The following is a 13,137-nucleotide window of genomic DNA, read 5'->3' on the forward strand; positions in this document are numbered from 1 at the left end:
GATCCCTGATCTAGACACTTAGAGCTGACTCACTTCTCACCTGTAACTGACAAAACTGTCCAAGAGGTCGTCACTGGTCTGAGTTCATCTACATGTTGCCTCAATATTTTACCTACTAAACAGTTTGCTGTCACCACTCGCTTGCATAGTTAACATGTTATTTCAATATGGAAAATTCCCAAGAGCTATGAAAACTAGGGTTATCAAGCCTCTCTTGAAGAAGAGCAGTCTTGATGCCACAATATTGGACAATTATCGAACAATCTCAAATCTGCCCTTTTTAGGAAAAGTCCTTGAAAAAGTTGCTTACTAACAGCTTATTCACTTTCTCCAAATGAAGAACTCCATTGATGTTTTCCAATCAGGTTTTAGACCCCACCACAGCACTGAGACTTATCAAGGTGACAAATGACATCCGCCTGAACACTGATGCAGGCAAAGTCTCAGTCTTGATCCTGTTAGATCTGAGTGCTGCCTTTGACACTGTTGATCATGGGATCCTCTTACAGAGACTAGAGGACTGGGTGGGCATCTCTCGCACGTCACTAAACTGGTTCAAATCCTATCTAGAAGACAGGGAGTACTTTGTTGAAATTGGAAAATGTGTCTCAAATAAAATGTCTCTGACCTGTGGAGTGCCCCAGGGGTCAATTCTAGGACCCTTGTTGTTCAATCTCTACATGCTGCCGTTTGGCCAGATCATATGTAGCAATAATGTGTCCTACCACAACTATGCAGATGACACACAGATCTACACTCACCTAAAGGATTATTAGGAACACCTGTTCAATTTCTCCTTAATGCAATTATCTAATCAACCAATCACATAGCAGTTGCTTCAATGCATTTAGGGGTGTGGTCCTGGTCAAGACAATCTCCTGAACTCCAAACTGAATGTCAAAATGGAAAAGAAAGGTGATTTAAGCAATTTTGAGTGTGGGATGGTTGTTGATGCCAGACGGGCCGGTCTGAGTATTTCACAATCTGCTCAGTTACTGGGATTTTCACGCACAACCATTTCTAGGGTTTACAAAGAATGGTGTGAAAAGGGAAAAACATCCAGTATGCGGCAGTCCTGTGGGCAAAAATGCCTTGTTGATGCTAGAGGTCAGAGGAGAATGGGCCGAGTGATTCAAGCTGATAGAAGAGCAACGTTGACTGAAATAACCACTCGTTACAACCAAGGAATGCAGCAAAGCATTTGTGAAGCCACAACACGCACAACCTTGAGGCGGATGGGCTACAACAGCAGAAGACCCCACCGGGTACCACTCCTCTCCACTACAAATAGGAAAAAGAGGTTACAATTTGCACGAGCTCACCAAAATTGGACAGTTGAAGATTGGAAAAATGTTGCCTGGTCTGATGAGTCTCGATTTCTGTTGAGACATTCAAATGGTAGAGTCAGAATTTGGTGTAAACAGAATGAGAACATGGATCCATCATGCCTTCTTACCACTGTGCAGGCTGGTGGTGGTGGTGTAATGGCGTGGGGGATGTTTTCTTGGCACACTTTAGGTCCCTTAGTGCCAATTGGGCATCGTTTAAATGCCACGGGCTACCTGAACATTGTTTCTGTCCATCCCTTCATGACCACCATGTCCTCTGATGGCTACTTCCAGCAGGATAATGCACCATGTCATAAAGCTCAAATCATTTCAAATTGGTTTCTTGAACATGACAATGAGTTCACTGTACTACAATGGCCCCCACAGTCACCAGATCTCAACCCGATAGAGCATCTTTGGGATGTGGTGGAACGGGAGCTTTGTGCCCTGGATGTGCATCCCCCAAATTTCCATCAACTGCAAGATGCTCCTATCAATATGGGCCAACATTTCTAAAGAATGCTTTCAGCACCTTGTTGAATCAATGCCACGTAGAATTAAGGCAGTTCTGAAGGCGAAAGGGGGTCAAACACCGTATTAGTATGGTGTTCCTAATAATCCTTCAGGTGAGAGTATGTCTTATTGGCAGCAGGTGAATATGAACCAGTGGATTCACTCTGCCACTGCATCCAACAGATCAGTGTGTGGATGCAACACAACTTTCTCCAGCTAAACCAAGACAATACTGAAGTCATAATCTTTGGTCCATCGAAACATAGAGAAAGGTTAGACTACTGCAATGGCCTGCTCACTGGCCTCTCCAAACAACCGTTAAGACAGCTGCAGTACATCCAGAATGCTGCTGCTCAGGTCCTGACTAGAACTAGAAAGTACGAGCACATAAATCCTGTGCTCGGGTCTCTACTCTTGCTCCTGTGGCTCAGAGAATAGACTTTAAAGCAGCTCAGCCTGTGTATAAGTCTCTCCATGGCCTAGTATCAAAGTACATTTCTAACATGTTAGTGCCATATGAACCATCTCACACTCTGAGGACTTCAGGGAACGGCCTCCTGCTGGTGCTCAGGGTCAGGACTAAACAACGTTTCAGTTTTATGCAGCTAAAACCTGGAGCAGTCTTCCTGAAGATGTGAGACAGACCTAGTTTGACAATGTTTAAATCTAGGCTCAGAACTGTTCTGTTTAGCTGTGCATATGACTGAAAGGTTTTTATTCTGCACTCTTCTCTTTTAATGTTAATTTTTTTTATGATTATTTGTGATTATTTATGTTTTGATTTGTTGTATTGTGATAATAATGTCTTTCTTATGCTGTAAAGCACATTGAATTACCTTGTGTACGAATTGTGCTATACAAATAAACTTGCTTTGCCATCTGAACATATATGATATTTCTTGGACTACTTTGAACTTCTACTTGAATTGCATCGCTCGTACTTGTTCACAATTTTATGGCTACACTACTAACCTTGTTGACGAATTAATGTATTAAGCTTCTTTAATGTGAATGTGAATGCTTAACTTTTTACTTGCTGTTGGTTTCCCATAATTCTTAGTAACAATGTACATAACATAAAAAGTTGACCCTGTCATTATCTTTGTTAGTTATTGCTTGAGAAAGCTTTAGCAGCTTTTATCATCAGCAAAGGCCCTTTAAGACAAATGCTTACAAACAAAATAACAAGAAATCCTGAATAAACTTCAAGTCACATGATCAGGGTTTAGGTATTTCTAACATGACTATGTAGCTTTCTCAAGTCACTCAACATCAGATGTCACATCCTGAGGAGCAGCTATGCCCCTCATATGTGCATGTGTAATCCTGGAGACTAGCTTGGTTCATATTGAGATTCATAAAAGAAAAGTTCAAATAATTCAAATATATTAAGTCATGAGTAAAACGCATCTGCTGCTCTTTGCTGACATCTGCTGGTGGAGGACTAATTACTTGCAGTGTGTTTTGTACAGTAAACTGGGACTCATGGAACCATAGTTACATACATAACCTTTGTTCTAAATGATACAATGACATGAAATGGCCTCCATTTTTGAGAAACATTCCTCAAATAAATCAGTGCCATGAAACGACATTGCTTTTCTTTTTCAAATAAATTGTTATTGTACTTGTCTTTTGTCTTGTCTATTGATATTTCTTCTACTCATTAAAACATCCTCTGTAATTCTGTCACTAGGGGGCTGTTAAATATTGCTCTGCTGGTAACTTTCTTCATACTGAGCAGTTTTATGCCACCTGAGCATGGTTTTTACCACCTTCATAGAACATAGTTCAGTTTTCTACTGTATTTCTGTCTATAATGTAGGCCTAAGTGTACCTCCACTGTCAACTCGAAATCCACCGTAAAATGTATTGTGAGTCGTGATGTATCTCAAAGTGTGAAGTTTACATTTTTGTTTAACTGGTCATTCAGCTTCCCATGTTGATAGACTGCAGCATCTATAAACAGGAATATATAGGTGATCTGTAGCGGTCTAGGTTCTTCGCCGTGAAGCCGTGGCATCAGGAATGCTGTTGTTTTTTTCCTCATATAGTGTCAGTGTGTGTTTCTGTGATCTGCCCAGTGTGTGGTCTGATGGACTTGAAAACATGAGTCAATTTAACTGTGATGTCATGTTTAATATGTCTGAAAATAAATGTTTAATTTAACAATGTTTAATTTAAATACATCAAATAATGACATAACTTATTTAATAATTATTAACATACATGAAACTAAGCACCAAGTGACTGTCTTCCAACAAACATTTTTACTTCTGGCATTTTGTACTTAAATTGTATTTATTTAGTAGAGTTTATTATTCTTACCCCCGTTAGCTGAGCTTTATTCAGCTACTCTTTGAGTCCTTCTTTAAAATACACTTTACATTAATATTTGTTTGTTATTATTTGTTATTTCTCATGAGGATACTGGAGAACTGTAAATCTGGAAGTTGATAACCTACAACTATAGCTCTGTCCACTGATAAATATGTCATTACTAAAACAGTTTTTATTGTATACCCTGTACACTAAATGCATACATTCAAATAGAATGTGAAATCAGAAAAGGTGTTATCATTGCATATCTTTATTAAGGAAAGATAGCAGAGATAGGAATGAAGAAGAACAAAAACATGCTAAATTGTAAGATTTTAAAATTGGATCATATCTACAAATACATCATGACAGACTATAGAATTTTCAAGTCACATGATCCATGCTTCAGTATCTGCAATGTGACAACGAGTTTGATGGCTTTTCTAAACCAGGGATAGAGCATGGCATACATGAGAGGGTTAATACAGGCATTTAAAAAGTATAAGTAAATAGATACAAGCTGAATGGGAACACCAAATACTAATATATTGGCCTCTGAGAAGGCTACAAAATAGTACGGTGAGTGGCACATCAGATATACCAGCACAAGAATGCCCAAATTCCTGGCAGCTTTAATTTCCGATTTCCTGGAAGTTTTGGATATCATAGTTGTAGTATTAGAACGTATGGCTCGTGCCTGTGACGCAGCCCTTATAAAAATTTTCATATATAGACATACAATAGTGATAACTGGTATGAAAAAGGCCACAATAAAATTTGCCTCTCTCGACGTGTAGGCAATACATTCTCCATGGCAAAGTCGATACTTATCTATATTTACAACATTGTCAATATAAACCCAAATTGCGTACAAAAAAGCATAGATCCAACACACTGAAATACTGACACCGACTACCTTTTCTGTCATTCTTGTCGGATAATGCATAGGATCACAAATTGCCACATAACGGTCCACTGAAATGAGCACTACAGTTCCAACCGAAGCCATAATCGAGGTACAAGGCACAAGGTAGACAAGACCACATAAAAGTTCACCAAAGTACCAACATACTTTCCACATTGTACCAAAAATTGGTATGTCCACGAGGCCGACAATCAAGTCTGAGACAGCCAGTGACAGCAGAATGAGATTAGTGGTAGAGTGGAGTTGCCTGCAAAAAGAAAAAGAAAAAAGGAAGAATTTTGTTTTGATTTATCCAATTTATCTGGAAAATACAGGAAGTAATGCTGAGTTCTGAAACTGAATACCTCTATCTGTTCCAATCAAAATGCAGGGAGAATTTATCCACAAATATGACAATTTAAACATGTCATATGCATGTCATATTTAAAAAGAATAGGATTTGTTTAAATTTGAAATGCATCTTGAAGAATTGACAAAAATACTGAAATATAAACTGACAAGCATTTCAGAACTACAGGGTTAGCAGCTGTTATGCAGAATACAACAGGATATTTTGTGGAGGAACTTATAGTACTTCAAAAGTTTTGTGACTTGCTATTTTGTCTATTCAAACTGAAAATTGAATACAATTAATCTAGCAGCCGTACTTGAGATTACCTGAAGTGAGAAATAGAGATGATGACCAGCAGGTTGAGTGCAGCTGTGAGAGTGGAGAGCAGAGAGAGCAGGACACTTACAAGATTAATCTCAAATATGTTAGCCTGGTACTTAATGCAGGAGCTGTTGTGGAGATGTGGAAAGCAAAGTTCCGCAGTCTCCATCATTAGAGATAGTGACTGAGGGTGTGACTGATATAACTCCTGATTCTTTAGACCTCCAATGGTCAACGCCTTTATCTGATCCCCTGGTACACATGTCAGCCCAACGTTTTTCTGCTGTAATGGTTTTGTGTACTAAATAGGTCATGAGGTAATGTTGATCGTGAATGAAAAAGTGAAACAAAGAGCAAACAGTGAACAGTCATGAATTATGGGTACTGTATGTAATTTTCTGGTAGAGGGTCTGCCACCTGTCTGACTCCGTTGATATTAAAGTGGAACTAAACTCTGAATCCACTTTTTCTCTACTAAACTGTATAAATGGTGTTTTAATAGCATTACCTACAGTTCCAGGTCATTTTTTGGCAACTTTAGTACAATCTAGGTAAATTTGCAGCTTTGAGGTAAAAAACAACAACAAAAAAACTAAAACTAAGTATGTGGTGCCTTCTGTTGTCCCTGTGATTTCCAGTAGTCAGTAATATCACAAAAGACTGTCCTGATTACAACCAGGTGCTTCTGATTCCAAGCTCCTGGCTACAGGGGTGGAGTTCAACATGTGGATACCTCTTACACCAATCACACCGCTCGATGCAACCCCCGACCTCACCCCTCACTCTTTTTTTTTTTAGTCCTCCAGATACTGCCCAGTTTAGCAGGTCTACCTGAAATTATGTTGTGGGTGGAGTTTAGGGGTTTAGTCTTACTTTAACCATATCTGTCTTCATAGAGAAACGATCATGGCACCACATTTCCAAATTATGAGTCAAATCTATGCAGAAGTGACCCTGCTTACAGAAAGAAGGCACATTTTTCCTAGATCATTTTTAGCCATCATAAAAAAAAAACACTTGTCATTGAATAATTGCAAATATATAAATGTATGGTTTTTTTTGTCGTGCTGCATAATATTCAGCTTCTCAACTTCCAGACTTTACACATTAGATCCTCTGGAATGGGGCCTTCAAGACAACAACAAAAAATCACTTGCAAATTTTCTATGGATAACCACTCGGTCCAGCTGACTACCAAATTAATGTGACTGGTGCAGGAGTGATACCTCCCCCACTCTTGCCTGGACATCTGGACATCTATGATACTGAACCAGATTTTGAAATTCAATCAAATGACTAACGCAGAGGCTATGGAAAACCATTTTATTCATCAGTTCTTATCATTTGGAAATTATAATTGCACATTAGATTAGATAGATTAAATTGCTCCTTGGCAATGCTTATTCATAGGTAGTACCAAGCGGAGGCTTGAAGATAATTTCTAAAGCATAAAAATGTCGTTATGGCTCAGTATTTTCATATTTTCATATAACAAGGCAGGGGCACAGACAATAATTATAATTTGCACTAGCATCACCTTTACACATATTAAATAAAAATAGTGTTGAAATACACAATTTGTTGGCTGTCATAGTTTCTATTTTCTTCACTAAAATTCATGGATGTGCAGGATAAGGATGGAGAGAAGGCCAAAGTCAGAAGGTATGAGGAAGTCATTAGTGATTTCACTGCTATGAAGCAAGCAAAAAATTATTGAAACTGTTCATAGATATAGTTAGAGATCAGATGGGTGTGGTGTTGAGAGGCAATGGCCTTTTCAAGAGTTTTGGAGATGAAAGGTAAGTTAGTTCGCTCCTTCTGGAACCCACAGGGGGTATCTTCCCCTGGACCCCCCACCTGCAGGAGGATCTGTAAGAGACCGGTGTAGAGAGATCAGGGTGGCAGTTCAAGGAGGACCAGATCTCATACAGAAACTGTCTCTGGGGACATAGTGGGGGGGAAAGAGACTGAGCTTGTGAGCATTACCAACTAGATATAGTCAGCCTCACCTCCACGCACAGCTTGGGCTCTGGAACCCAATGCCTTGAGAGGGGTTGGACTCCCCACTTCTCTAACATGGCCCATGGGGAGAGCTGTCGAGCTGGCGTAGGCTTGCTTATTGTCCCACAACTCAGCTGCCATGTGTTGGGGTTCAGCCCAGTGAACGAGAGAGTCACATCAGTGCGCTTTCGGGTTGGGGACAGGTCTCTCACAGTTGTGTTGGTCTATAGACCACACTCTGAAAACTTTGCCTTCTTGGAGTCCCAGGAGGGGTACTGGACATTGTACTGATCAGGTACTCCATTGTTCCTCTGGGGGACTCCAACGCCCACATGGACAACGATAGTGACACCTAGACAGGGGTGATTGGGAAGAATGGCCTCCATGATCTGAACCCAAGTAGTGATCTGTTCATTGTATCATGAGGATCTATTAAGAACCTCTGGCGGAGCCCTCTATTCTTCAACTCATACCTCTGGGAGAGCTTCTCCCAGATCTGGGCTGGGGATAGTAGCTTCCTTTCCACTGCCACAGTTCACTTGGAGCTGCCTTGGAGTGGGTCTATTTGGTGTAGCTTCCCACAGTCAAGTTGCACTTCCATGCTCTGGGGACAACTCCAGGTCTCTTCTATGCAAGTGACTGACATCACCCAAACATAACTCATGTTTTCTTAAAAATTAAATCTAAATCGGATCAGAAGCATGCTCGTAACTGTGTGGCCTTTCTCAGCGATTCCCAAAAAGAAGTTTAGTTACTCCAAACTTGTGGCGCTGTGAGACAAGTCCTTTCCTGCATTTATTCAATTTCTTTACGGTTTATTGTCTCTTTATGTAATGCATTGAGTATGGCTCATTTTAGATACATTATGCACTGGAAATATAATATAATTTATCCGTGCATCCATAAACAAGAAACAACTTGCATTCATGCTAGCTTTGTTTTGCAGAGCTTGTCGATGGAACATTTAAGTTGCCATGCCTAGAAAAACAGCGCATCACAAGCTCAGTCAGCATTTAGTGGGACATTATTTTATATTATGTATATATCTGCTTTTTGCCATCTTGTTTATGCCCGGCTCCGCATTCTCTCTTGTCCAATCATCTTGTTTGCTCGTTAACATGACGTTCCAACCCCAGAAAAGCTAGTACCCTCCATGGTCTGCTTCAGACCCCTCAAATGGGGAGGTGTAGTTCACTTTAAACACTGGGGTCAATTGTAAACCTTACCAATCGACCCCAAAGTGAACCAGTGGAAATGAGGCAATGGACCGTTTTCTCTACTTCCACTGAGGCGCTCGTTGTAGCTGTGATCATAAGGTCTGTGGTGCTTGTCACAGTGGCAGTCGTCGAACCTGGTGATGGATCCTGTAAGTAAGGGATGTCATCAGATTGAAAAAGGGGTCCTATTAAGCCGTGTTGACTGAGGCAGCTGACAGATACTGTAGGTCCAAGTGTGCCGTAGCACTTGTGATCAAAAAGGCAAAAACAATGGGTCGGAAGGAGGAGGTCGGTTTGGGGAGGCCACAGAGGACAACTATTGCTTGGCCTCAAAAAAATTCTGGAAATCCATCCATTGCCTCAAGAGGGGGAAGCAGTGCTTCACCAACACTGTTTACAGTACAGGCGGAGAGCTGCTGAGCTTGACTGGGGATTTTGTCGGACAGTATACATTGAGAATCTCCTCAATTCCACTGTCACGTTTTCTGGAGAGGAAGCAAGGGCTGAGGACTCAGAAGTTGGCTCTAAGGTTGTGAGGCGCTGGGGGTGGATGAGATCTGTCCTGGCTATTTTAAGTCTGGATGTTGTGGGTCTGTCTTGGCTGACAAGCTTTTGTAACATTGCATGGTGGTCAGGGACAGTACCTCTGCAGTGACCTGGGTGGTGGTTGAAGGTTGTGTTCCAACCACAGGAGAAGCACACTTCTCAGCCTCCCCGGTAAGGTCTAGAGTACTGGAGAGGGCAATCTGATCAATAGTTGAACACTGAACGTGGAACACTGGACCAGTTCTACACTATGTCTGTATGTCTGACTGGAGCAGAAGCTCTGGACTCCTCCAGGGCTGCCTTTTGTCACTAGTTTTGTTCATTGTATTTATGGACATAATTTCTAGGTGCAGTCAGGGACGAAAGCGGTCTGGTTTGGGGACCACAGGATCTCATTGCTGTCATTTGCAAATGATGTTGTCTTGATGGCTTCATTGAACCAGGACCTGCAACATGTGCTGAGATGGTTTACAAATGAGTCAGAAACAACTGAGATAAACATCAGCTCCTCCAATATCCAAGGCCATGGTTCTAGACCAGAAGAAAGTATCTTGAGGTCTTGTTCCAAGTGAGGGAAGGATGGAGTGTGAGATTGACAGGTCGATGCAGTGTCTACAGTGATGTAGTCGCTGTATAAAACTGTTGTTGTAAAGAAGGAGTCGAAAGGAAAATCTCAGATTCATATCTGTCAGTCAATGTTCCTACCCTCACCTACGGTCATGAGTTTTAGACCAAAATCGCAGATACAAGCATTGGAAATGAGTTTCCTCTGCAAGGTGGCTAATGGGGTGAGAAACTTAGTCACACAGGAGGAGCTTGAAGTAGAGCCGCTGCTCCTCTAGATCTGAGAGGAGCCAGCCAAGCTGGCTCAGGCATCTGTTCCGGATTGTGGACATGTCTCACTGGAAGGAAAGGCTGGGGAAGACCCAGAACACGCTGGAAGTACTCTCTCACTTCAAGTCAGGGAACATCCTGTGGTCCCCCTGGAGGAGATAGAGGAATGTGTGAGACCCTGTCTATACTCCTGCCCCCGTGACCTGGCCCCGGATAAGTGGAAGAAGACAAATGAATGGAGGGTAAATTAGGAATAGGGCAAAGGTTGTCAAAATAATGGCTAAATAAATCTTCACTGATTGAAAACTCAAAAAGTCAGTTCAGTATTGCAGATGCTACATTATTGTGCACAAAGCAAGTGGTGTAAATTCTCTCCATTCTATTATTTGAACATCATATGTGTTGGCCAAATCCAACCATAAATACTTTTTAGGGTCAGAATGAATATTTGATTTCAAAAATATATAGTAAAAGCTGTAAGAATGCGATTAGAGGACCATAAAGTCTCGTGACCCAGATCTCAGAATCTTAAGTGTGACAATGAGTTCAATAGTTTTCCTAAACCATGGGTAAAGCATAGCATAGATCAGAGGGTTTAGGCAGGAGTTAAACAGCATGAGGAAGAGCATGACCATTTCTATTGGAGCCCCCAGAAACAGTAGGTTGACCCCAGAATAGGCCACACAGTAGTAGGGACAGTAACACATCAGATACACAATCACTACAATACCTAGGTTCCTAGCAGCTTTAATCTCAGTGTTTTTGGAGGCTTTACATGTCACCGTAGTAACATGAGATCGCATGATTCGCGCCTGGGACATAGCTACTACAAACACTCTCATATACAGGACAATGATGATAATCACTGGTATGACAAACACAAAAATGATATCAGCTTCCTTGGAGAAGTGAACCATGCACTCCCCATCGCACGACTTATATTTGCCAGGGTTTTGCAAGTTGTCAAATGAAATAAAAATAGCATAAATAAATGCGTACAACCAACACAATGAAATGCTGCGATTAACCACTTTGTCAGTCATTCTGATTTGGTAATGCAATGGGTCAATAATGGCTAAGTAACGGTCTACTGAAATGAGAACTACTGTTTCAACTGAACTTGTAGTTAAAGATGAAGGAAGAAGGTAATACAAAGCACACAAAATGTCCCCAAAAAACCAACAGGTCCTCCACATCAGCCCATGAATCGGTATTACCACTAGGCCAATGAGGAAGTCAGACACAGCGAGGGAGAGGAGGATGAGGTTAGTGGAGGAGTGAAGCTGTCTGCAAGAGAGACAAATGGTTTTATTTACTAGTTTGTACAATATACATTCAATAAATTTAAGGTGAGGTTTGTATTTAATTATAATATGTGTGCATCTGTTTATCTATAGATAGACAGACAGAAAGATTCTCTTTTGGAGATTGGAGAAAATTAATAATCTACTCATTCATGTTTTATTTTGTCAGTCACTTCAATCAAAGCTACTCATATCCAAGGGGATGTTGTAGCTTCAAAAGGAGTTTTTGTTATGACTATTTACATTATAAATAAAACATAAACATTTTCAAAGTAGGACTGATTACTATTTAAATGCCTGCAATATTTATTGGAAGGTGAAAAAGACTCTAACAAAATTAAATGTATTGTTTAATTACTTTTTCATAATATGTTGAACATAGTAATATATATTGAATGCCCTTAGTACAAATAGTTAGATTTGAAACATCGTGAATTCAAGATAAATTTGAATGAATAAAATCACACATCATAAAAAAGAAAATTCACCTAATTGTACAACCTTAAAAATTAAAACACAAAAATACAGCAAAACAGAAGACATTTTTTTACCTAAAGTGTGCAATGGAGATGATGACCAGTAGGTTAAGGATGGTGGTGAACAAGGAGATGAGGGTAAGCAGGGCATAAACAAAATACACGTGAAATGAGTGACTCTGGCTCTTTCTGCAGGAGCTGTTGAGGAGATGAGGGAAGCACAGCGCTTCCTCTTCAGTCTCCATCTTCAGACTAACCTCCTCGTCAAGCTCCAATTTATCTCTTGCAGCTGATGTCCTCTGTGTCCAACTGACTACAAAACTATCACCAGGGATAATTGCATAATGAAGTTTAGGTGGCATCTCAACGTCACAGTGTGGGTGACATTTTCATGATAAAAGTTTAGCAAATAACTTGGAAAAAATACCCAAAAAACAATGCCCATCCATCAATATAGAAATCGCTGGGACTGGGATAATGTGCTGCCGTTCCAGAGTAGCCTGTGCACCGGACCGACCATGATTAGACTCGAAATACCCCGAGCAGTTTCCACAGAGGATATACCTTAACAGATGAAGGCCAAGAGGAAAGCTGATAAGCTGATTAAATGTTTAGTTATTAAATGTAATTGACCTGATTCTGCCCACTTGCTTTTTCCTAAATGCTACTAAACTGCACTTTCTTTATGGTGGCACTTTCAGTTCAGTTTTCAATAGAGAATTGAGAATCGTTTTGCTGTTAAAATATGATACCAAGTAGGGTGATTTGTGTAAAATGTTCCATGTTCATATCCAGTAACAAGTCTGCGCTGATTCTTTGCAGCCTGTATAGAACTTATTTGTTGTCAAGATCGGCATCCCCATGCAAAATAATACAACCCAAATAACAATGGGAGCTCCCTGCCTTTTGTGTAATATAGACTATGACTGGATAAAAATGTGGTCAAAACTACTTTTTATTATATCTGTTGTGTCCAAATCTGCATGCTATGTCCAAATAAGTTTTGTAACACATATTACATA

At 40.4% G+C, this 13,137-nt stretch overlaps 2 protein-coding genes across 2 annotated transcripts; both read right to left on the minus strand.

The window, feature by feature from the left end:
- Positions 1-4,533: 4,533 nt before the first annotated feature.
- On the minus strand, positions 4,534-5,906 carry LOC117388885 (trace amine-associated receptor 6-like). The gene is made up of 3 exons (XM_033986441.1): positions 5,743-5,906; positions 5,033-5,332; positions 4,534-4,870 (listed from the first exon to the last, which is right to left on the minus strand). The coding sequence occupies exons 1-3, from the start codon at positions 5,904-5,906 to the stop codon at positions 4,534-4,536; spliced, it is 801 nt and encodes a 266-aa protein (XP_033842332.1).
- Positions 5,907-10,823: 4,917 nt separating this feature from the next.
- Positions 10,824-12,477, minus strand: LOC117389722 (trace amine-associated receptor 7e-like). The gene is made up of 2 exons (XM_033987439.2): positions 12,191-12,477; positions 10,824-11,622 (listed from the first exon to the last, which is right to left on the minus strand). The coding sequence occupies exons 1-2, from the start codon at positions 12,475-12,477 to the stop codon at positions 10,824-10,826; spliced, it is 1,086 nt and encodes a 361-aa protein (XP_033843330.2).
- Positions 12,478-13,137: the final 660 nt, after the last annotated feature.

The sequence above is a fragment of the Periophthalmus magnuspinnatus genome, chromosome 21, assembly GCF_009829125.3.
Source record: "Periophthalmus magnuspinnatus isolate fPerMag1 chromosome 21, fPerMag1.2.pri, whole genome shotgun sequence".
In the NCBI taxonomy this organism is placed as follows: domain Eukaryota; kingdom Metazoa; phylum Chordata; class Actinopteri; order Gobiiformes; family Gobiidae; genus Periophthalmus; species Periophthalmus magnuspinnatus.